This window comes from Ornithodoros turicata, unplaced genomic scaffold, assembly GCF_037126465.1.
Source record: "Ornithodoros turicata isolate Travis unplaced genomic scaffold, ASM3712646v1 Chromosome52, whole genome shotgun sequence".
Taxonomy (NCBI): domain Eukaryota; kingdom Metazoa; phylum Arthropoda; class Arachnida; order Ixodida; family Argasidae; genus Ornithodoros; species Ornithodoros turicata.
In genome coordinates, this window is record NW_026999380.1 from 414834 (window position 1) to 438493 (window position 23660).

General features: G+C 45.2%; 1 protein-coding gene across 1 annotated transcript in view; it reads right to left on the minus strand.

Annotated features, from left to right (window-relative positions):
* Positions 1–1726: 1726 nt before the first annotated feature.
* The window catches only part of LOC135374273 (ceramide synthase 6-like), a 28073-nt gene continuing 6139 nt past the window's right edge, over positions 1727–23660 (minus strand). The window contains exons 2-10 of the mRNA XM_064607263.1: positions 22687–22807; positions 21717–21829; positions 18680–18737; positions 16197–16247; positions 15891–15983; positions 14877–15005; positions 10994–11100; positions 9536–9692; positions 1727–2283 (exon numbers count right to left, since the gene is read on the minus strand). Coding sequence (XP_064463333.1) covers positions 2173–2283; positions 9536–9692; positions 10994–11100; positions 14877–15005; positions 15891–15983; positions 16197–16247; positions 18680–18737; positions 21717–21829; positions 22687–22807 — 940 coding nt within the window. The 3' untranslated portion in view covers positions 1727–2172. The remainder of the gene's footprint in view (positions 2284–9535; positions 9693–10993; positions 11101–14876; positions 15006–15890; positions 15984–16196; positions 16248–18679; positions 18738–21716; positions 21830–22686; positions 22808–23660) is intronic.

The window sequence follows — 23660 nt, forward strand, 5'->3', positions numbered from 1 at the left end:
AACTAAGTTTGGATAACGTTATCTTAACGTTATACACCGTCCGGCCTGTGTTGATCCTGCAGCAAGGGCAGTTTTGTAAAGCAGGCTTCACCTCATGCACGGAAGCGTCAGGTGAAGCCCACTTTCGGGTTGTCGTTCATATTCGTGGAATAGTCGAATATCCGAAAAATCGAATATTGGATATTCGATTCGCGAATCGAATAGTTCGAGCGTTTGATATTCGATTCGAATTCGAGAACTCGAATATTTGCACACCCCTACATAATACTGAATGTAATTCTAGAAGTAATCACAGGTCTGGATCTGGAACAAACCTAGATTTCATTCTTTCACATTATTTTCTGTTAGGGCGTGAAGAGGCAGCTATTCCCTGTGCTTGCTGAAACCTCTACCACAGTGTTTCAGGGTGCAACAAACAAACAAATTTACCTGCATTCAACTGATAGTTGAGCTTTGGAACTAAGATGGTTTCTTTATTCCAAAAGAGGTAGACAAAAGTATGGGGGGCAGCTACTGCTCTGAAAGCAGAGCATTTACAAAATAATCAGAGGTCTCAACCTAACCAATTGCCTCTGGAATGCTTGGACATCAAAAGCAACGTTTTCCCCCTCAAGAGTCAAGGCAGTTTTCCCCCACCTCTGCCTGCAACAGCTGTCCGTACAGGCCACCCCTCACACAAGTTTTTCTTCCGTTGGCACGCAGAAAAAAAAAAAAAAAAAGGTACACTGCCCCTTTAACGTTACATTCTCTCCTCGTCGCCTACCAGCGAATTCCACTCCGACATTACTGGTCTGCGAAGAGCACTAAAGAGGCCTGGAACCCTTACAATCCAAAACATGTAAGAGATGCAACTGCGCATGAAACATCTCGTGTCCCGGACAGAAAGAGTAGAACCACGTTCCGTAACCCACCCACCCCCACATGAGAAGACAGCAATGTGCAATCCAGACACTCCAGTCTTGTGCTCTGTGTACTGGAGGGTTCTTGTTTGTGCTTACGTAAGACTCTTTGGTTGGCAGCTCGTAATGCTTTAGTAGAGCTAGAAATTATGCACATCAAAACTCACTCACTCACTCTCTCTTGCTAAACTCCCGCATCACAACGGTTTGCTCCTCCAATGTCAAGTACCTCCCGTGACATAAGAGCAGTGCCAATAAAATGTGAAGAAAATGACGCTTTGGTCCACAGATATATCAGCACAATGAATGAATGAAAAAAAAGAAAAATTGTTGATGCTAGCTGCAGGGAGTGCACAGCCAATAAGTAGGCTAACACGCAATAAACGGTGCTTGGTGGACAGACTGCCCCCCTGAGTACACCTTTAAAAAAAAATCTTGCATTCAACAAAAATGTGCTACATCACGTCTCTGTTGCTTTCACAGCACACGCTCTCGCAGTTTCACGAAGTATTCCACACGTTCGCTTTCGCATCACACGGCAATATTTGCGGACTGCGCAGCAGGTTCTTTACAAACAGTTTCAATGACAAGCCCTTGGGCATCAATTGCGAACAGTTTGAAAATGCGGCCGTAGGTACTGTGCAGAACGCAATGTGCTCTCCAAGACGTGTCGCAACCACACATGCCTCACCACCCTGCCTTGACCCTATTATGAACCTTAGGTACTTCTCAGTTTTCATTTAATCTCTCCCACCCGCAGTAAAAAAACACGACCGCTGCAAATACCCACGAGACCAACATAGCCTAGAAAGTTCACAGAAGCAACATACATCAAACTCAAATCATGCAGTACAAAAATAAATTATACAACACCTGCACAGACTCCATATGCACAGAAAAAAAAAAAAAAAAGAAAAGAAAAGAAAAATTGTGCACAGTTTGCAGCTAAGAGTCCAAACAAACACCAAATGACGCGGTGACCAGTAAATTTCTCAGAATTCGCACCAAAAATTGATTTCCTGTGCGGAACCTCAAGTGACACCCAACTCGAGAAAAACGTACTTGGTACATGCATATAAGAGACGCCGTTGCCAGATGAACCTCAGAAATACACGCGATATACACTGTCACAGTTACGTCATTCCTGGACATATCTGCAGAGTTGCTCGTCCTCCTTTTTAAGTGTCCCAGTTGTCCGTATTAGAAAAAGAAAGCTGCAAAAACCATCCTGTTCCACCAGAGTGTTGCTGAACGATTGCGGGGGGAGCGACTTTTAGTCTGCTTTACGGCTTTTGCTTTTCCTGAAATCTCCCGATGCTTGGTTGTTGGCGGACGACACTTCCACTTCGCTACTAGAGTCATCATCACTACGAAGGTCTTTCACCTGCAACAATCAGGAATGCTCAGACTAAGTAAACATCTAATGCCGGCTGAGAAAAAAGAACACTCAAGATAAAGGAGGTGAGCCAAGTGAAGTCGCTGCACCTGCTTTACAGGAATAGAATGATACCGGCATTTGTAACGATATAACAAATGTTTTTCCTGTATATTTCTGCTTTAAAAATGCCGGTACCTCGTGAAATACATAGATATTATTACTTGGCTGTTGGATATTGCACCACATATGCATTCATATACAGGGTGTTTCACCTAAAGGGGCAATAAATTCTGATTGGTGACATACTCCCGGGAGGATTGTGGGACTTTCGGCAATTACCTTCTCGAAACTTTTGCCACCATTGAGGAAGGCTTCGGGCAATTTTTAATTGTGAGAAATTAATTTTTGTCAATTGAACTTTGAAAATTGACAAGCGAACCTCACTTTTGTTTTACAGGAATATGAAGTCCTTCACGGATAACCGCAGACCCAACAAAAACTATGCACAGCATCGCAACAGATAATGTCGAAAAAAAATTTGCAAAAATTACACTTTAGCCCTGCCTGCCTGATTTTCGCAAAGAAGCGCGCGCGAAATACGAGTCTAGAGGAGGAAGTGTCCCAGTCTTCATTTGTTTTGCCTTCTTTGTGATAAGACGGTTGTTTTGTTTCCTTTGTGACAAGACTGTTGTCACCAGCACCAAAATTAAAGGGACTATGAAACGATTTTTTTTCTTCGTTTCGTTCGAAAGAAGACATTTTTCTGAGTCTAGAACCGAAATTTTACTTTCGTCACGCGAGCGGATTTCTCGGGAGCGAATTTAAACGGAGCGGCGAAGGGAGGACAGCTGGCGCCGCGCCGTGACGAGCTGCCGAGCGGAGACACAACGGGTAACTTGACGCGACCACGGCCGGCTCAGCAACACGTCATCGTGACGTGTTGCCGAGCCGAGGAATCCCGCCAGGAGCATGCGCCGTAGGATCCCGCGTATGCGTTCATCGGAAGTGGAAATCTCCATGACAGCAGCTTTCGCGCGATCGGCAGATTTCGGCAGTGGCGGCAGCCACAGTGCGAGCTCGCGGCATTACTTGCCATTGTGCAACACCGGTGACGTAACGGGGAACCGAAGAGCGGTCCGTACAGTTACACCATCGGCAGGGAAATATGCGCGGGAGAGGAGGAACGCGGAAGAGACATTTCCAGCGCGCGCTCCTCACAGAGTGGAGCGATTTCGTCCGGAAAAATTTGTGGCATATTAGTTTCTCTAAGGGAAGAACAGTTTCCATCGAAAAAAAGTATGGGGGTTCGGGAAATTTCATAGTCCCTTTAAAGTGGGGGGAAAGAAAGGTGAAACAAGAGGCAGCAAAGTTTTCCTCAATTAAAAACTGTCCAAAGCCTCCCTAAATGGGGGCAAAAGTTTCCAGAAGGTAATTGCCGAAAGTTCCACAATCCCCCCGGCTAGTACGTCGGCAGTTATAATTTTTTATAACTCTAGGTGAAACACCCCGTATACAGGGTGTTCCACCTAAAGTGATACAATATTATAAAAATTTATCCTTCGGAGATTTTTCATAAAAATACAGAGCCACAGCGATGTCGTTTTTGCAGTTGAGCTATACGGTCGGGCGGACATCCTCTCGAAACGAGTATGCAACTACAAGATGGCTAATTACCTAAAATTCATGAAGTAACTCTTTACAGTCGAGCCCACTTATGAAGGTCACACCTACAACGAATGCTCGCTTATTACGAACTACCATGACGCGACCGTCAAAATATGCATTAAGCCTATGGTATTTTTTCTCAGATACGGCGAACAATCGCGCGCCCGCAGCTCGCTTACAGCGAACTGACACGTGCAATAAACTTTTATGAAAAGCCGCGGAAAGTGCTCCCTGTTGCCCTTTCCCCCTCTTCTCTGCGCCCTTTCCTCCTCCAGAACGCACTTCTCCACCTCTTCCTGAGGCGCGCCTCCAATCCTGCGCGTCAGGCGCCGCACGGGCTTTTGGTCACGTGCTGGCCTCTTTCGCCCTTCAGGCCGCCGGGCCAAGGGGATGAAACTCGCGAGTTCACTTGCGGACTAAAGTGAGGCGCTGAGAGCTTTTCACGTCATGAAACGTCAGAATTTTTACGTCAAAGCGCGAATTCTCAACCGTCACGAGCCCATTGGCTCCTGGGAGAGGGAAGCCCTGGATGAGGGAAAGGGGAAAGGCACCACCGCCGTGTCTCCAAGTTTCAGTTTCTTTCAGTTCAGTTCAGTGTCCTTCCTCCGGAGCTTCCTCAGTCCCACAACTGTGCAGCACGACGGTGAAAGAGTAGGAGGTTGGAGACACACCATGGCGTCAACATGCGGTGCCAAACACAAAGCCGTGGACATTGCAACAAAGGTTGCAATCGTTACTGACCTGGCGAGGGGCGAGAAGAACTCGGATTTGGCTAGGAAGTATGGCTTGTCCAGGTCCACGATCTCGACAATCGCAAAGGACAAAGAGAAGTTTTTGCACGCCACCATCAACGCCGACCCGACGACACGGAAGCGGATTCGCAAGGCGACCTACGCAGACGTCGAAGATGCCCTCTTGAAATGGTTCGTGGACGCCCGGTCTCGGAACATACCGATCAGTGGGCCGTTGATGCTATCAAAGGCAAAAGACTTGGCATTCCTTTTGGACTTTCCTGATTTTAGCCCAGGGAATGGATGGCTCCATCGGTTTAAGGTTCGCCACGGGATAGTCTTCAAGGGTGTCGCCGGAGAAGCCGCTTCTGTCAATATGGAGGATGTCAAGACGTGGCTCGACGAAAACATTGCTACGATCGTAAGCTACAGTGCGCAGGATGTGTACAATGCCGACGAAACTGCATTATTTTATCAAATGCTTCCTGCAAAAACGCATGCACTGAAGGAGGACAAGTGTAGTGGTGGCAAGAACAGCACGCTTCGCATAACTGTGCGCTTGTGTACGAACATGGACGGCAGCGACCGGCGCCTGCCGTTCGTAATCGGGAAGTACCAGAAGCCGCGATGCTTCGGCCACTACGTGCCAGTGCGCTGTCGCCTCAACAAAAAAGCTTGGATGACCCGCGACTTGTTTGCAGAGTGGCTTGCAGAGTTCGACCGCAACATGGCACGTCCAAAGAGGAAGGTCCTGCTTGTGCTGGACAACTGTGCTGCGCACCACGTGAAGCCTTCTCTGGCGGCGGTCACAGTGTTGTTTTTGCCGCCGAACGCCACGTCGAAGATTCAGCCGCTGGACTTAGGCATCATCCGTGCGTTTAAAGTGTGCTATAGGCGGCGTTTGGTGCAGCGGCTCCTGATTGCCATCGATCGTCCAACTGTTGACATCCCGCTCCGCATCTCCTTGTTTGCTGCCGTGGAAATGATCGAGGCGTCTTGGATGGAAATCAGCAGATAGGGCATTCTCCATTGCTTTCGCAAGGCGGGATTCGTGGATGCTGTCAACGAAGACGATGCGGTTGTGGGTGCTTGTCAACAAGATGGGCTCCACGAAGAGTTGTGGAAGCGCGTCGTAGATGCGGATCTGGCTGATCCCAGCATTGGTTGGGACGACTTTGTTGGCGCAGACGACGGCGCTGACGTCGCAGAGCCGTTCACCGATGAAGGCATCGTGAGTGAGGTCAGGGCAGAATGTGACCCACAGGATTCTGACAAGAATGACGAAAACGCAGAGCCTCCCCCGGCGACAGTAAGTTCGTCGGCAGCGATTGAGTACATTGCTTCCCTGAAGCAGCTTGTGTGCAGCAAAGCTCTGGGCAATGATCATTTGGCCGCACTGAATAAGCTCGAGAGCGCCGTGATAAGCTCAGCTTTCGGCGCGCAGGCCTGTATCACTGACTTTTTCTCAAAATAAACTCGCATAGTTGTGAATTCTGACGTTTCCTTGCTTCACTATGGATGGTTCACTTAGTACCAGGGTGTCGAACCGCAAAAAATACGGGTTCGGTTCGGGTTCGCGTTTTGATTTCGTTCCGGTTCAGTTCCGGTTCAGCCAGGCCAGAAGTCGAACCGGTTCGCAGCCCCGAACCTGTTCGCGAACCGGTTCAATGCTTCCGTTATATATGTTCCATAAAACTGCTTTTATCAGGAAATGCGTGGCTAATAGCTTACTGCTGTTGTCTGCATTGACGTCTCTAGCGGTGAGGTAGCCCTTTAGTGAGAGAAATGAGAAATGGATGAACACTTATTGCAACTAGAGTTCACGCTGTTGAAGCCGTGTAGTCCTGCTACTTTCTGTTCCCAAAATATCCTTTTTCACACGCACAGTGCCAGCAAGATACACTTAAAGGAAGCCTAATAAGATGGACAGCGTAACATAGACGACAGTACTTGCCGGCACACTGCCTTCGCAGCGTGAATCGATCTGAAACCGTGCTGAAGCATGTCGAAAATAAGCCTGCAAGCCTTACTCTGTCCGAGCTCACAGCAGTGTACTTGTTAATCCACAACACAACGGCAATGTGTCACGACGACACAACTGCGCTACCAATAAGCAGAACCACATTTACTTTTCAAAGCACGACCAATCAAACAGGCACCGTTCTGCGTACGTTCCTTCTCCGCTTCTCATGTTTCTGACTTGTTTAATTTGTACTGCTCACGTGTAACGGGAAATCTTGGGCGCTTATTTGATCACATATTCGTCCTGTAGAGCTATATAACTGGCCTACTCCATTCGTGTTTCATTCGTCCGCGTGGCACCTGGTCTCTGAAGAGTAGACGCCGCACCGCGTGCGTGGGGCGCTAGCCGCGGCGCTCACAAGGACAACTGCGCTTCAACATGTTAAAAAGACGCTGAAAGTATACTTACTATACGTCGTCGTCTGACTGCTAGGTGAACATTTCTGAAATTTATGATATAGGCGCGTGATGATGATACCAATGTGTCTTCGTTCGGGGATGGAGAGGAACTCTTATGCTGACTTCTTTTTATGTCCGAACCGTTTTGTTGCGAACCGGTATCGCTATTATTTTTTACGATTCTGCTCCGGTTCGGGTTCAACAGTGTCATGAAAATTTCGGTTCGGGTTCGGTTCCGGCAAAAATAACGGTTCGGATACGGTTTTCGGTTCGGGTTCGGTTTGACACCCTGCTTAGTACGAATGCTCGGATATAACGAATAAACACCGCGCGACAGTGAAGCTCGTTATAAGTGGGCTCGACTGTAATTAGGAGTTTTCGGGGAAAAATGAGCCAGCAGAATGGGAGACAGTCCTCGCTGAAAGCCATTCCATTTCTAAAGAATCCTCAAATGTACAACGTGGCGCCGAATTCTGCTATGCAAATGAGCTGAAACCAAAACTGCGGTGAATGGGAATGCAGGGAGCACTAGAGCACTGCACGGGCCTAATTTTCAGGCCCGGGTCCAGCCCATACCCAACTGTTTCCATGCTCAGGCCCGGTCCCAGCCCGCCTATGCTCTACGTGTTCTCGAGGCCCGGAGGCGTGTTTAGATTTACTAAAGAGCACAGCGCAGCGAGGGAAAGGACGAAGGTAATTGGTGGAGAGTGAGGAAGTACACTCGAACGGAGCGGCTGTGTTTCTTTGCCGGCAAGCCGCTGTGTTCTTGGTGCTTGCTTGCTTGTGAAGGCAGCGAACAGAGGCGCGTGGGCCATATGTGTGTACCTTGCGGTTCAAGAGAGACTCATGTCTAGTCTATCGCGCATTCACCGGTGTTAGTTCTCCTTTCTCAAACTCTTACGCGAACTAAATATGTCCGAACACCTAACCTAACTGACCCTCATGCCGGACTCTCAGCGCTGCAATCTCTCACACCAATCGCTCCCAGATGTGTGTGAGTGCACGTGTGAAATCCAGACCCATTGGAGCAATGGGTCCAGGGTGGAGCTTCGGAGTGGGTGCTGACCTGCTGATCCAGGTCCACCGCTTCGCGACCCAGATATGCCTTTGCCAAAATTCAGCATTGAATATTTCGGACTTTTTAAAGGCGTTAAATAATGAATTCTTGGTAATTAGACACCTTGTAGTTACATACTCTCTTCGAGGGGATGTATGCCTTGCCGTTGTAACTGCGAAAACAACAACTTTGCTGCTCCCATAGTTTTTTTTATAAAAAGATCCATGAAGGATGGGTAAAGGTGAAGTTTTCGGGAAATCTTTTTTTCTAAATTTGGAGGGTAAAAATCGGGTAAATTAACACGTAGTCTTAACTCATGCGAATTCGGGTGGGAAAAACTTACAGTATGCTGTATTCTGGGAGGAGTCGGGCTCAGTTACTCAAACTGAAAGTACCGATTTGGTACAAGTGGTGATGTAACTGCATTTTCTGCCAAACAAGTTAGTGTGCATTCCTACAGACGTCCCAGTGAGGGCAATTTGCCGGGTAAAAATCGGGTTTCACCCTAAAGAGGCAACCAACTTCAATTCGGGGTGCAAATTCGGGGGAGAATCCGGTTAAACCCTAAAACTTCGGGCTCTAAGGATGGGCAATAATGGCACAAGTTGTACTGGGATTGCATTGAACTTATACCACTATCGCCTGTAAGTCTTCGATTCAAGACTGGCTTACTTAAGACCCATTGAACTTCTTCAAGACCGTATAATTCGTACAATATTGAATGCACATCCTAGGCAATCATGTCTACCTTTGTATGAGATTCATTCTGCCATTAACACATTGTGTTTTGAAAGGACTGTACTGATAAGAAAATGTATTATTACTGAAGGGCTAGTTCTAGGTCTTCATTTTTCCTCGGTAACTTGCACCAGCCGCTCCGTGTTAGGGCATCATCTCTTGGTACAACATCAATCGAATGAGCGTGGGACGCGCACTTTACAATACCAAGGCGTAATTAAGTGGAATTCCTTACCACTATCTGTAATTTCATCTAGGAACTTTAAATTGGCATTACATAGGCACTTACTTCAGAGTACTGGTCATGAATCAACATAGATAACGTTGTTTAGGCTTTTTGTGACTTGCATATTTTTAGTGTAGTAGTTTTGTGGTTCAGTGTATACTGATGCCATATATTTGTTTGACATGTTTCTACGGATCGCACTAGCTTCGGCTATGATCCGGATGACCTTTCAGCCTTAATGTATCACTTTTATGTTGTTACTGAAAAAAAAAAAAAAAAAAAAAGCCGTCATATGCTCATGCTGTATCCCAGCGGTGCTCGTGTCAGCACATCATCTAAACACTGTCGCTATCTCTATTCCTCGACCCCATCCCTAAGTGGGCCAAGTTATCAGAGGTTACACAGATCAAGCATACTCACCCCATTGGTGGATATTGCTTGCAGTGCTATCCGCGCTATCATCCACGTCCAGACAATGTGCAGCACTTGCAGTGCAGTTAGGAGAGAGTTGAAGATGTAGTAGGCTGCAAACATTTCTATCACCTTCACCGCTTCAAACAATGTGCTGTAGATGACCCTACGAGAAGCAGTTCGCCCATCAGCCATCACAGTAAACCGCCTCTCAGAATGCAGAAAAAAAAAAAAAAAGAAAGAAAGGAAAAAAAAAAAGACAAAACCAAATCACAGTGATACATGAAGCAATACCACCAAAAATATAACAGCCAAATGCAAGAAAACCTAGGTATAAGCTACCTGGAACAAACACCGATGATGATTCAATATTTTATGGCCCATGGGTGATCGAATATCGGACACTAAAGATTGAATCAGCGAAGGTTTGTGTTTTGAATTGGCGAAACCAATTAAACCAACGGATAAATTCAAATTTACAGCATTCTTATCTACATTTTAAAGGAACTGCAAGAAGATCTTCTGAAACCACTTTATGAGCTTGAAGTTTTAGGGTTAAACCCGTTTCTTCCCCAAATTTGCACCCCGAATTGTAGGTGGCCTCTTTAAGGTGAAATCCAATTTTTACCCAGCAAATCGCCCTCACCGAAACATCTGTAGGAATGCGCACGAGATTGTTTGGCAGCAAACGCAATTACAACGCTGGTTGGTATGGTATGGTTGGTATGGTATGGTTGGTATATATGGTTTGGTACAACGCTGGTTGTACCAAACCTGTACAGTTCGTTTGAGTAATAGAGCCAGATTTCTCCACGATTTTAGCATACTGGAAGTTTTCCCACCAGAATTTGCATTAATTTAGAATACATGTTGATTTTTACCCCCCCCCCCCCCCCCCCGAAACGTGAAAGAAAATTTCCCGAAAACTTCAGGCTCTAGTTACGAGACAGGAGGCCTTTGTCTCCGAAATATGCTTATGAAGGCCCAATGCAAAGACAATGACACTGCGAGAGATTTCTGCGACTGTACTATCTCCTAACAGAAATATTATGCAGGGAAAGGTAACAGAAACAAACAGATGTATCACACTCAGAACGCTCGAAACAGAAACGGAATCGAAAATGAACTAATAATTTGGGTACTGCAGGACCCAACATATTATAATTCTTTATAGTATCATTTAGATAAATTAATGAAATAAACCCGAACGAAGCAAACTAAACTTAGCTGAGGAACAAGCAGCATATAAGTAAATGACATCGACACTGCCTGAGACAAAATCTGAAAGTCTGAAAACATCAGACAATGACACAGACATTCGGGTGCAGGGTTCAACGCAATAAACATTTCTGTCTACTTGACTCCGCGGACTACTGGCATACTTGCGGGAGAGGCATTTCGGATGGGAACGCCATTCAACTGGAACTAAGTTGCAGGAAAAAGGAGTGATTCTGAACTCTCATTTACCTATAGGGGTAAAGCCCCAGCCTAGAGATGATCCAGCATATGGTGAAAATTGCAAAAGTAACATCGGCCAAGCGCTGTCTCTTCACATACTTTGCCATCTTGGCTGCCTGGAATACAGAACAGAAATCATTACCCGACACTCCGTAGCGTGGATCTTTCAGGGCTTGCCCTAAAAGTCCCACTTGCAATATTGCGTTTAAAAAGGAAACTTGCACAAAAATTCCTTCCTTCCTCGCACAAATTATGAATGCACTAAAATCAACAAATGAACGCAATATCCTTGCAGCTAGTTTCAGGAACTAAGCTACGAGGATACCCTTGCGTATCCTTGCTTTTGGAATGTGCTGCGCATTCCTCTAGGCAGACACGTCAGCCTTTATTCACTGCTACGACAGACTAATGTCTGGAACAGCCTCCTCATAGCCAGAACGATTAATCAGTGCGGAACAGAGGAACAGCGGGTAAACATAATCAGCGAGCTTCAAAGCAGTCAGAAAGACTGCACAGAACAAATTTGTGCAGTCACAAAGAAACAACTCAACAAAAAGTTTATGACGTCTCACCTTGTATTCTGGAGTGCTTAATGAATGACAACCTTGTTTAACAGTATTTTTCCTTTAAATAGAGCTACTTAGCAGAAATTTTAGCGAACTAAAAATAACAACAACAAAAAGGATTCCTAATAGATGCCTCTGAGAAGAGTAATTATACCTTAATTAGACCTTTATTTTTTCTCGTGTTCACCAACAGCATAGGACACAGCAGGTCTATTGTGTGGCAGTGACACTCAGCGGACAAGAATGTGAGCCCGAAAAGATAGTGGACTCTCATTAATTCGAACTCGAGGTGGCTGGGGTATTTGTTCGAATAACCTGGAGTTCGCACTAACAGGAGACGCTCTACTGGAAGGGGGCTTGGGCGCAGGGAGCGCATGCAGATGCGTCGCGACGCAGTTAGAGTCGTGTTTTACGTTCGCGGTACCGGTGTCACTTCAAGACGCATTTATATTGGCATAATTCGAAACGTTACTGCTGCCGAAATCCGCCGCTACCGTTGTTACATTCCCGATGCCTATGCTACAGCGCAGAAAACTCCCAGAGCGTCGCGGCCGTTACGACTTTGAAGGAAATACAGGACTTATATGTTCACAAGAATTCAGTTACAGAAACTATGAAGAAAGTTAGGGTTGAAAGCAGTCGGTATTTTGCTCTTGCAACTAAATTCCTTTAGCGGGACTGTTACCAGCATCGCTTTTGATCCGGACACAAGTTCAAGCGTGGCATCCGCATTTTTCTCGGAAGAAAAATGGCGCACTGTCATATCCAGCGCCGATGCTACATCAGATGCACTTGGCAAAGGCACTGGTTCGCGAGACAGGTTCGCAGCTTGGGTCGTCTGAATCTTTGTCGCTACACTCCGCAACGGTCCTCTGGTCTAGTTTGGCTGGCGCACGCGGCGTTGACGATGTCCGCGTCAGTTAAGAGCCCAGTCTCCACGCTGTCGTCTCTGCTGACATGTTGCAAGTTATACCCCTGTCACACGGGCATTTTCGAACCTGCTTGAACCCAATGCAGATCGGATGGTGCTACACAGCCGCTTCCAAGCAGGATCGAACTTTGATGCTGCTTGACTCAAGACAGTTCCCATAACAGGATTGAGAATTTCAAGACGGCTCGACGGCCGCCATTTGCATCCTCGACCCCGGTGAACTGTCATAACTTAAGACGGACATGCGCGCGAAGCTACAAATGATGCTTACATCGGTATACGATAAATTACCACTAATATCGCTGTTATATAGGAAACGCGAAATTAATGAGTTCAGTTTATTCATTTGCACAGGTCAACCATTCAATGCGCATTGAAAGTGGCCGTGTAGCAGCGTCAAAACTCGAGCGTGCTCGGGAAGTTCAATGCAGATCGGATTCGAGAAGGATCGAAATGCCCGTGTGACAGGGGTATTAGGGAAATAAACGATGGCAGTGAACGGGTTGTAGAACGATATGGAGAGTCGCGAAGTCATAAAAATGAGTGACGGTGCGCGAACATACCTCCTCCACCCTTGACGGCCTCAAGAGGAAGAGAGAGAAAGAGGAGAGGGACAAAAGGAGAAGAGGAGAGAGCGTCCTTGAACAGCGCAAAATGCAGAAAGAAGGCGGGAAGCGTACGGAAGGTCAATAATCAGGGAGATGTGGGGCGCTGTGACCCGTACCTGTCTGACGCGCGAGCGCTGTTGGTTCGAATTATGCGGTGTATACGCTCGCCTGTTTGAATTACCGGGAGTGTCTCCCCATTGAAATACATGTGGTTTGGATGGGACCCGGACGAGAGTTCGAACTATCCGGACGTTCGGTACTAAGCGATTTCGAATTAACGAGATTCTACTGTACCAGAAATATTTTTTGGATCTCCATAGATAACTGTACTTGCTCATGAATTTCTCCTGAATTATATACGAGGGTGGTTTCGTAAGTTTCTGGCCCGACCAACTTTTAATAGTCATAGAGACGAAACAAGTGTATCACTTTTCGACATAGTCACCCTTAACTTCGATGCACTTTTGACACCTTTCAACCAGCATTCTTATACCCTTGAAAAAATAGTCTGATGTTTTGTCCGCAAAATGCTGGAAAACTGCCTCTTGCACCTCACTATCGTTTTTAAATCTCCGTCCTCCGAGATCCCTCTTCAAGTTTGAGAACAGGAAGTAGTCACTCCGTGCCAAGTCTGGACTGTAGGGTGGGTGGTGGATTTCTTCGAAGCCGCACTCCTTCAGTGCAGCCTTGGCAACAGAAGCCGTGTGGACAGGGGCATTGTCCTGGAGCAACCGCCGCGCCTCTTTTCCTTGATGACGTCTCTCAGTCTGTGCAGGAGTGAAGCATAATAAGTCGCATTCACTGTGCTGTTCCTCTCTTTGAAGTCAATGAGGAGGATCCCGTGGCAATCCCAAAATATTGTTGCCATGATCTTCTTTGTGGATTGCGTGACCTTGGCTTTTCTTGGGGGTGCTTCTCCTGGTTTGCGCCATTCCATCGACCCCTTTTTCGAAAGGGGATCATAGTAGAGCACCATAGTCTCATCCCCTGTGGCAACTGATTATTTCTTCTTCTTTCTCTTGAGAGAGCTCCAAAAACTCTTTGGCACAGACGACGCGCTGTTGCTTCTGAACTGACGAGAGAAGTCGTGGAACCCATCTCGCACTGACCTTTTTCATGTGAAGGCCCTCGCCGATGATGCGAAAAATGGTTGTTTTGGAAAGCCCCAGCCTTTCTGAGATTTCCTTCACCTTCAGACGCCTGTCGCTCAGCACTTCCTCCTCGACAAGAGACATTTTCTTGTGTCACCACTTCCACTGGGGGATCATCGCGTGGATCATCTTCAATGGACTCTCGCCCCAGTCGAAACTGCTTAGCCCAGTCTTTTACCGTTGTGTAGAACGGAGAGGATTCCCTGTACACGTTGTCCAGTCGTGCTTTGATTTCTTTAGGCAAAAGTTCCTCTTTTGTCAAGAATTTTATCACAGCACAGTACTTGATTTTTTCCATTTTAACTGAAGAGTGCACCCTGGCTGTTTGAAATGCCGCTCTCCAACCGACAAAAGCGCGGAGAGGGTTGAGGGTGCTCCGGCCCTCCAACAGATGGCGCCATGCGTCCTTAATCGCACTTTCAAATTCGCGCGCATTTTCTACCTCGGGCCGGAAACTTATGGAACTACCCTCGTATATTTTGTGCTTGACGTGTGCTAAGTTAACCACAATTTCAAAAAAGGCTGCCCTTAAAAAATGGCCACTCCCAGATTCTGGACCATTTTTGTTTTCGTTCAAAGACTGGTCATTCGTAGCAAACACATGTGAGTTATAAGATCAGTGTTTACTGTACTTACCTCCAGGGGTACGTCTGCAAAGTCATGAACGATGAGTACTAAGGAGCCAATACGATGCAAGTTGCACGCCCAAGAGAAGGAAAGGAGTAAAATTGTCAAAATGTGGTGTACAAACATTTGCCAGAAGTCCTGCAAGAGACAAACCATTTACTCACTGCTCACAACGGCACAGCTTTACGCATCAAGCCCCAGCTATCCGTAGAATTGCTATCCACGCTATCCGCGGCCATGTCTCTTGTGGAACGTGCATCGCGTGGAAGAGCATGACTGGCGCGTTACGGGGGAATGACATCCGTCGCCTCGTTCGTATAATCCAGTAACACTGCATACGTGGAAAGAATAGGCATTCCGGCTGGGACCGTAACAGAATTTGTACGACCGCGAATTTCGTATCATCCACGATCGTTCCATAGAAATTCTACTGCATCACAGAATTATATAAGGATTTCAATCAATCTGCAACTTTTTCGTGGGTTAAACCCAATCAGTCGCGACTGCAATGCACGACGGGACTAATACTGTTGGCACTCGCACGGCTGAATGTCCGGCGACAAAAGAAAGTTTATTTAAATTACAAATTTCGGTGATTTATTGTGTACATGTTATATTATCTTTTTTCACATGTATATTTATTTGCGGGACTGTGTTGCGCGCTTCCCCCTTAAAAAACAAAACAAAAAACTTATCATGAATTAAATCTATCTTGAATGTTACCTTGAATCTTATTGCCAGGAACACCCAGAGAGAAATTGTCAGGCGGCTCTAATTTTTTTTGCGCACTGAAAAGTTACGAAAGGCCGGGAAAGGGCGCGGGATGACTCTGCGAGCGATCTTGGGAGAATGCCTCAGTTTTTTTTTTCTTTTTCGCTCGTTTTGTTTTAACCACAGAATTCCACCGATTTGTAAATCCCACTTTGCGGAGACGTTAAAATCTTTCACCGCAGAGAGCTGAGGCTTTACACACACAATAGGTGCCTTTAAAAAAAGAAAAAGAAAAAAAAAACTTGCACTCACCTTTCGTTTTGTGTCCAGAAACTGTGAGAAGGTCAGCGACCAGTAAAAGCCAAGCTCAATCATGTAATACCACCAAATGTCGTTAGTAACGCTCTGGAACAAGGAGATTCAAAAGTCAAAACGATACTGTACAGGCATGTGCAAGCAACATTACACACAAGTCAGAAGAATCTGGCAAATAATACGGTGCTGTTATCTGCAACCTGCAAACAAGCCAATTGGCTTAAGCAGGCATTACTGCCTCGTAAACTTGTGTTGGAAAAAAATTATTATTAAAAATACATTATTATTATTATACACACTTACATGGTGGGGGTAGTCGTACCAGCAGTGCATGGTATCCCACAACCAGGGTTTCTGAAAGAAGATGTTTCAAACCGATGCTGCATAAACGGGTGGCACAAGCTATACCCAACACAGCAGTCCACACTGCCACAGTTGATACCAGTTTTATAAAGCCATGAGAGCCACGATTAAAATTACCTCGCACATCTACATGTTTCCAACGAGTCACGCGGAACAATAACTCGGCGGAAACAACTTCAACAACTTAGGCATCAAGGCTTCAGGTCTTGCACCTAAAGGGGTGTCAAGACTGGATGGAAACCTTCAATTTGAACATGTGGTGATAACCATTTATAGTATTGCTCCTAAATGTGCACCATTAAAGTGGAAGTGTCTCCGTTAAAGGAACTGTAAAGTGAATGGCAAACCTGTAGAAACTGAAGGATAGAGAGGTAGCAAGCAAGCTGGTGGTACAGATAAACAACTTAACCCCCCCGAGACTGGGGGACAAAAAACGACAACACAGACAAGGTCCTTGTCCGTGTTGTCGTTTTTTGTCTCCCAGTCTCAGGGTTCTTAAGTTATGGATCTGTAGAAACTGTACGCTTTTCTGAAGGCTTGTAACTTGGACGCTTCAGATATGTAGGGCCTGACTTTTTGGGGTTATACCAGAGATATTTACCTCCCCGACTGAAATCAGAAAAAAAAAGAATTTAACGAGATATTTCCCAGAAAACTGCTGGACCAGGGGAATCCAAACTCATGACACCTTGCTCAGAACTTTGGAAACTGTGCTTTAAATGCATGAATATGCTCATACAAACTGCCAAAACAGAGACCCTGCTGCATCTTAGATGCATGGACTAAATATTGATGCTCTGTGTCTACTCGTGTTCCATGTAGTATGCAGAGAACACCAAAGAAGATCAAATCCGATTCAACCAGAATTTGGGTGAATCGGTCTCAGTTCAACCCGATTAAACCCTGAATTATTGAAGCAAAATAAAACCCAATATTTACCCCCCCCCTCCCCCCCGGAAAATATAACCCCAAAAAGTCAGGGCCTACAGATATGCAATAGCTCTACCGTATATTGAGCATTGTTTTCAGCAATCGAATTTCGAAGATTGCTGCGCAAAGCAAAGCAACAGAAACCAAAGCAAGGCATGCACACTCCAGAAGGGTGCCAACCGTGATGTGAGATTGTGAGTTTCTCACAAGAGGCAGTACACATTTCGTTGTCGAAGGTGCAAGGTTTGTGTATCCCGCAACAAAACAACGCCAGCCACACATTCGCGCAAGTCGCCTGGATGCGAGGGTTTGCAAGCAACAGCGATACAGCAAGCAGAAGACACAGAAGCCCGGAGAGAGAGAAAGCACAACAGATGGCTCAGATCGTAGAGATATTTCTCCACGGGCACGGAACACACACGTTTCAACCGTTAACAGTATATATCGAACTTTTGAAGAGTTTTTGTTTTAAAGCAAAATTGTAATTAGCAATGTCCCTTGTTTCATTAGTGATTAGTAAGCTGTCACAAGTAAGCTACGTTGTTTTTCAATATCATGCGATGTCTGTCTGCCAATCCGACAGCCAAGTTCTACATGGTGGTCCCCTGAAACATTGCGGTTTTACATATTTCACTTTACAGTTCCTTTAAGCCTAGCGCGACACTAATTTAATTTCTAAAACCAGCAATTACATGAAGCAGCGAAATTTGGTAAGGGATATGCAACGAATGGATAGCTTTGACTAAACTCCCCTTCATCTACGAGTCAGACCAATTCAGAAGAACTGATGTACACCACATTAAATATTCACCCAGAAGAAAGAAATACGAAACAGGAACAGCAATCTCCACAGGTATTGTTTTGTTGTAAAAGGCATATTGGTTAAATATCCTGAGAGAGTGACCCAAGCACCCCTGCTCAAATCTGTGGAAATAGGCTAAATTGCTCCAGTGCCGTAGTTATATATTGGGCATCCTGGTCTAATCTCAATTCGCTATCAAGAATTAGAATCTTAATACAGAAGTACCGAACAACAATGCAAATTTTTCTTGAAACACACAAACTTGTAAAAATTGGATTATACTCTAAGCGCAAAAGTATGCCTGGTTGACATTTTCATGACCCAAAAACCTTGCTTTCAAAATGCCAACTGAACATACTTTTGCATTGAGAATATAATTGATTTTTTTAACCAGTTTTTTAACCAAATTTTTACGAGTTTGTGCGTTTCAAGAGAATTTTCGTCGTTGATCTGTACTTCCGTATTAAGATTTGTGACGTCTGAAGCAAAACTGGCCCCAGGAGTCCCGCAGCAGCAGAATTCTGAGAACACGAAATGAACACTGTGGCCTTGTGACCCCGATACATTAGCATGGCTCATCAAAATGGCGTCTTAGCAGCTCGATTTGACAACAAATCAACGTTTCAGATGATTGTCTTAAGCACGGTGACAAATACAAAGTATGGGAATCAAAGCAGCAAGAAAGACCTACATCCGAGAGGGCGTACAAGCCATAGCAGAAGACACAGAAGTAGAAAGTGAACCTCCACCTGAAAATACAGAGGGCCAGGTTAGACACAGGATCAAATAACCAGAGAAGAAGAATTGAACTTGCAGAAACTTGCAGTTAGTAAAAATTAGTAGTCTGTCACACAAAGACAATTTTTGTTTAGGCAGCAGTTTGCATTAGCCAGAGGAAAAGCACTTGTGACTCCACACTGGGTGACATTTTGGAATCGGGCCATTAGGAAGAACCTAAAAAAGAGGCTCGACCTGTCAATCAAACTCTAGCACATCTCATTGGTTGCCGTTTCTCCATGAAGGCTGCCATGACAAAAAATTCTCCAAAATGGGAGGATGATGCTTGTAAAAGCGAAACGAAGGCTTTGTGACAAAAAAAAGTAATAAGAAATTCACAGACTACTTTAATATCATACTAGGAGTATATATCATCATATATGCATCTGCAAAATCAGCTTTAACCTTTGCTCTACCATCATTATTTACGCAAAAATGAGATGTTTCGTCGCTAACGTTAGGCCTAGTTAAGATCGTGATACCAAGAATATAGCAAGAAACATGCCCTGATACGCAAGATTTTGCAACATATCATCGAATTTCATTTATATATACATCTTCGCTGATTTTTTATTCCATCTACTTGCGTTACGCGATTTAAAATCTCATACAGGTAGCAGACTGCTACGAGGAAGCGGTTGTACCGCTCTCCTGGCCAATCACTTCTGCCAGCAACCATTTCTGCAATTCTGAGCCTTCCCAACATGCCTCTCTCCAAGCAAACAGTGTTGATAAAAGTGGGTGCGAAATCCATCGTTTTGGTCTGTCACCAGTGATATCCGTTCCAATCCAAATCCGCCCAGTTTCTCCAAAATTGTGGCACCGAGTAAATAAGGGTGAAGTGTAAGTACTGGGCGGATGTAATAATAGAGAACTGTATTTCGACCAGTGATTGGCCAGAGAGCTCCACAAGTGGGTGGAGCTCCAGGTATAGGCACGTCCCATTAATGGCCAGACTAACTTTTAACACACGGCACTGGCTTCGACTGACAGTCAGCTCCTCACCAGTGGATTGCAAATAAATATCCAGGTTCAAAGAGCAGTGGCACACTGCTGAACATAATGAGGGGTTTCGAATCGTTATGTAATTTGCCACTCTTAATTTCGTGTCACCTATACCCTAACTGTACCGTGCATCAACTCTTGCAAAGAGTTACAGTACCACTTCGGGGTCAAAATGCGCAGCATCACGCAATAACATATTTTTGTAGAAAATGCCCTTGTACTGGAACGAAGAGCTTAAAATGCGACAGCAAATACGAACCAACTAAAGGGGATGGCTCAAAACAAACACTGTAAAAACATTTTTATTCGCGATATAATCCTTTTCTAAAACGTATCGAAAAAATGTTCATCGCGAACACAGCCTCACATTTATCCTGCGAAAGGAAACAGCCCTGGGATCATGAAATTGAATGCTCGCGAATAATTTCTGAAATGACTGAGTGAGAGATTCGAAAAAATTAATACACTGCAAATAACAATATGTTTACAGTATATGCTTTATGTCTATACACAGAAGGAAAAAAAAAAAAAGTAATAATAATAATACAAGTTACGGTTAGGCAATTCTAAATTCATCTTTTTAGCTTCAGCTGTGTGTGTGTCGTCAATGCCTAATGGTTCTTGTAATATAATGGTCTAAATTATTCATCATCAACATCCGATGTTTAAGGGGCAATGCGGTCAGTGTTGCCACATCAGCGATTTTGTAGCAAAATTTAGCGACTCGTTCCAGCGGATCGTGAGATTTTTAGTGACAGCGAAAATGTGAAGACATCGGTAAAAAATTGGTTCGCAGTATATAGAAGGCTCCATGGCATCAGTCTGAGAGAATGTGGAAACAAGCAACGACTGAAATTGAAGGCTTCTGCTTGGTATGCTGCTTGAAGCCGCTAAAGCCAGCAAAATTGCTGCACTCCTCCTCCAAGAAGCAAGGTACCCGTGAGGTCTACCAATGAGTACACTATACAACGAGTAACGGCGTGTCTGCCATTGATAGACAGGACAGTGCCATCAGCGCACCCTCTGCCTGTCGGCACACATGGTGGCGACTGTAGAGGCGTGACATAACAACTAATAGTCAGCCAAATAGGATCAGGAGTACGGAACAAATCGCCGTTGAAGCAAATCTTGCGGCTTCAAGGGCATCGCGACTTCCTGTTGACTACGTAGCCAAGAAAGAGGCGGCAACCTGATATTACCTCTATGGTTAGCACTACGGCGGCAAATTCAAAAAAGCCACTTTGGATTGGTAATTTGAATCCCAGGCAAGACAGCTCTAAAAAGTTCAAAACCGTGCCACCAGGTGACGCCACAATGGCGGTGAAAGCGAGCGGGCACCGAACACTCAAGAGTTTGGACGCTACTCGAGTTTCCGTTTGGGCGCGCTGTCACTGTTCACCAGCCTCGACGCTTTGTCCCTATCGTCAAATGTGTACGACAAACATGTGACACTTGCAGCATCACATGTGACAGGGCACAATTACGGACTTCTTTAGTACAGTTGAGGAAAAATAAAGCGCGATTTAGTGATAGTCGGACTTCCCGGACTGCCGCATTATTTGAACTTTTTCCCCGTCGCCACAGACTCCAGGAAAGCTGAAGCCGGCAGAAACCCACTTATGTCACTTTTTTTCGAAGCGAGTTTCTCGCCATTTTCCTCTCAGTTAGTCGAGGGGAGTCCACTGTCTGACAAAAGATGCCCAACCAACCGGATAAAAAGCTCTTTGCGACCACAGGGGTCCATCTCAAAGCTTTCACCAAAACTTATTGTCGCTTTAAAACGTCGTACCCATCCCCTTGTCATTCTGTCAGTCGATTGCAGTGTTGAAGAAACAAACAAAAGGCCCGCATGCCAATAACAACTTGTTTGGAAAACAATGCTTTAGAAGAGGGTCCATACAGGAATACAATGAAACAAAGACACTGAAGCAACCAAGGTTACCTACGTGCTTTCTGTAAATTTTGTCAGCGTCGAAGGCCGTTCCTGCAGTACCCGCTGCCGGATCCAGCGCTGCACCTTCCGTTCCGTCCACTCCAACTGTTTAGCCAAGCCCTGAACCTAAAGGAGGGACGCAAAGACACGGAAGAGTTAAGAGCACCCCTTTCAGTGTTCCCAAAAACTCGGTCATGGTCAAGGAGGTCACTTTTGACAGAGGCAACAGGATTAAATAGGTCAGAATTATAACAATAAGCGTCCTCAGTATGTATAGTCCACTTTCCCTACTTTCCCACTTTTTTCCCCTTTTTGGGTACACTAGCCCCGGTGGTTTTTTACACTTGTGGATTAAATATGTTCCAGCCTGGCTGGAGAGAAATAATCTCTTGGTTGGGAGGTGCAAATATTTTTCATGGGGAGCTGTCTCTGTTGAAATTACCCACCAACCAAGCTTTGCAATCCACCTGCTGTCACCATTCAGCTGGATTTCCCCTACCAATCCAAGGAACCGTCCTCACTGCGAGGACAACAACTTTATTGCGAGATGATAAATTGGGAGTTTCGTCGCCAGGGGGCGATACTCTACCCGATTGCAGGTGGTGATGTGAGTAATGAAATAATGATCTCCTTCACAATAAGGATCCAAGTCCTATGGTATCCAGAAAGGACCTTCCACGTATCCTTTGAGGAGACTCGTTATTCCGTCACCGCAGCAATCATCATCATCAAATAACATTGTTGCTGTCCCATTCTAATTAACAGGAACTGAGAAGGAACAATTATTTTCATACTAATGCAGACTAAGAGTGATATTAAACGGTAGGAGCAACTTATTTACGCATGGTAACGAGACTGCACTTCTTCAGGTTACCTGAAAAAGTGGGGGGGGGGATAACCGGGCAGAATAGGGTTTAACCCGAAAAAGTCCCTCCCTATGTATAATCAATGGATATTACTACGGGCGAGCTTGGTCGTCGTACCTGTTTGTATCCCATCTTTCCATTGGACAGGAAGGCTTTCTCGAGCACATGGTTGTCGGGGGCCCTCTTTGCGCCACGGACCCTTAAGCCAAGGTATGCACCCAGGGGGCAGAACAACAACCTGAAAGACAAGAACAATCTATAAAGCAGGTGTGGATAGCGCTGTATATTAAGTAGAGATGGGATGAATACAGGATTTCTCGAATCCAAGTAAGGTTCTGAGATTCCACGAATCTTTCTAATCCACTATTCGAAAAGAGTTTAAAATGGCAGGGAAAAAAACTTCTACTGAAAAGTGTTTTGGAGAAGAATTTGATATATTTGTTTAATAAAAAAAACAAATTTTGGGAGAAGACATACCCATCATATTCTTCTTCCTAAGTGTAACTTATGTAATATGTTGTTCATGGCTACAGAAGATACATAGACTCAGGAGTCTAAATTCCCTCCATAAAACTTAGAAAGAATCAAAGCAAAACAGTGTTACTTTTAAACTTCTATTATGGGAGTTTTATGTTCTGGTTTCGGCGTGCCCCGGCCAAGCAGGCCTGGAGGCGCAGATTTTAAAAAGAGACGAACAAACGTGGCTGGTAGATCTGATTCACTCTTTTGGGCAATGGGATTCGGATTCGCTAATCCCTGCCCAGGATTAGAGGACTCGCGGATTTGGTTGGCACATCCCTAACATAAAGCAAAGAATAAATGTGAGGTACGTTAGCCTGCATTTTATAATACACCATCAGGCACATACTACCAGATGTGGACAAAGAGACAGTGTGTTGTCAAACAGGTAGACAATTCATTATAACCGGAATGGTCTGTGTAACACTTATACAGAACGACACGATGGGTCGCTTCCGGTTGCTATTCCACAAATGCCGCGTCTCTATTGAAATCTTTTTTTGAAATGTCGACACGGTATTCAGGGACCACCCTTTTCCCAACGCTGCAAGATAATGGAGTTCTTCATACCA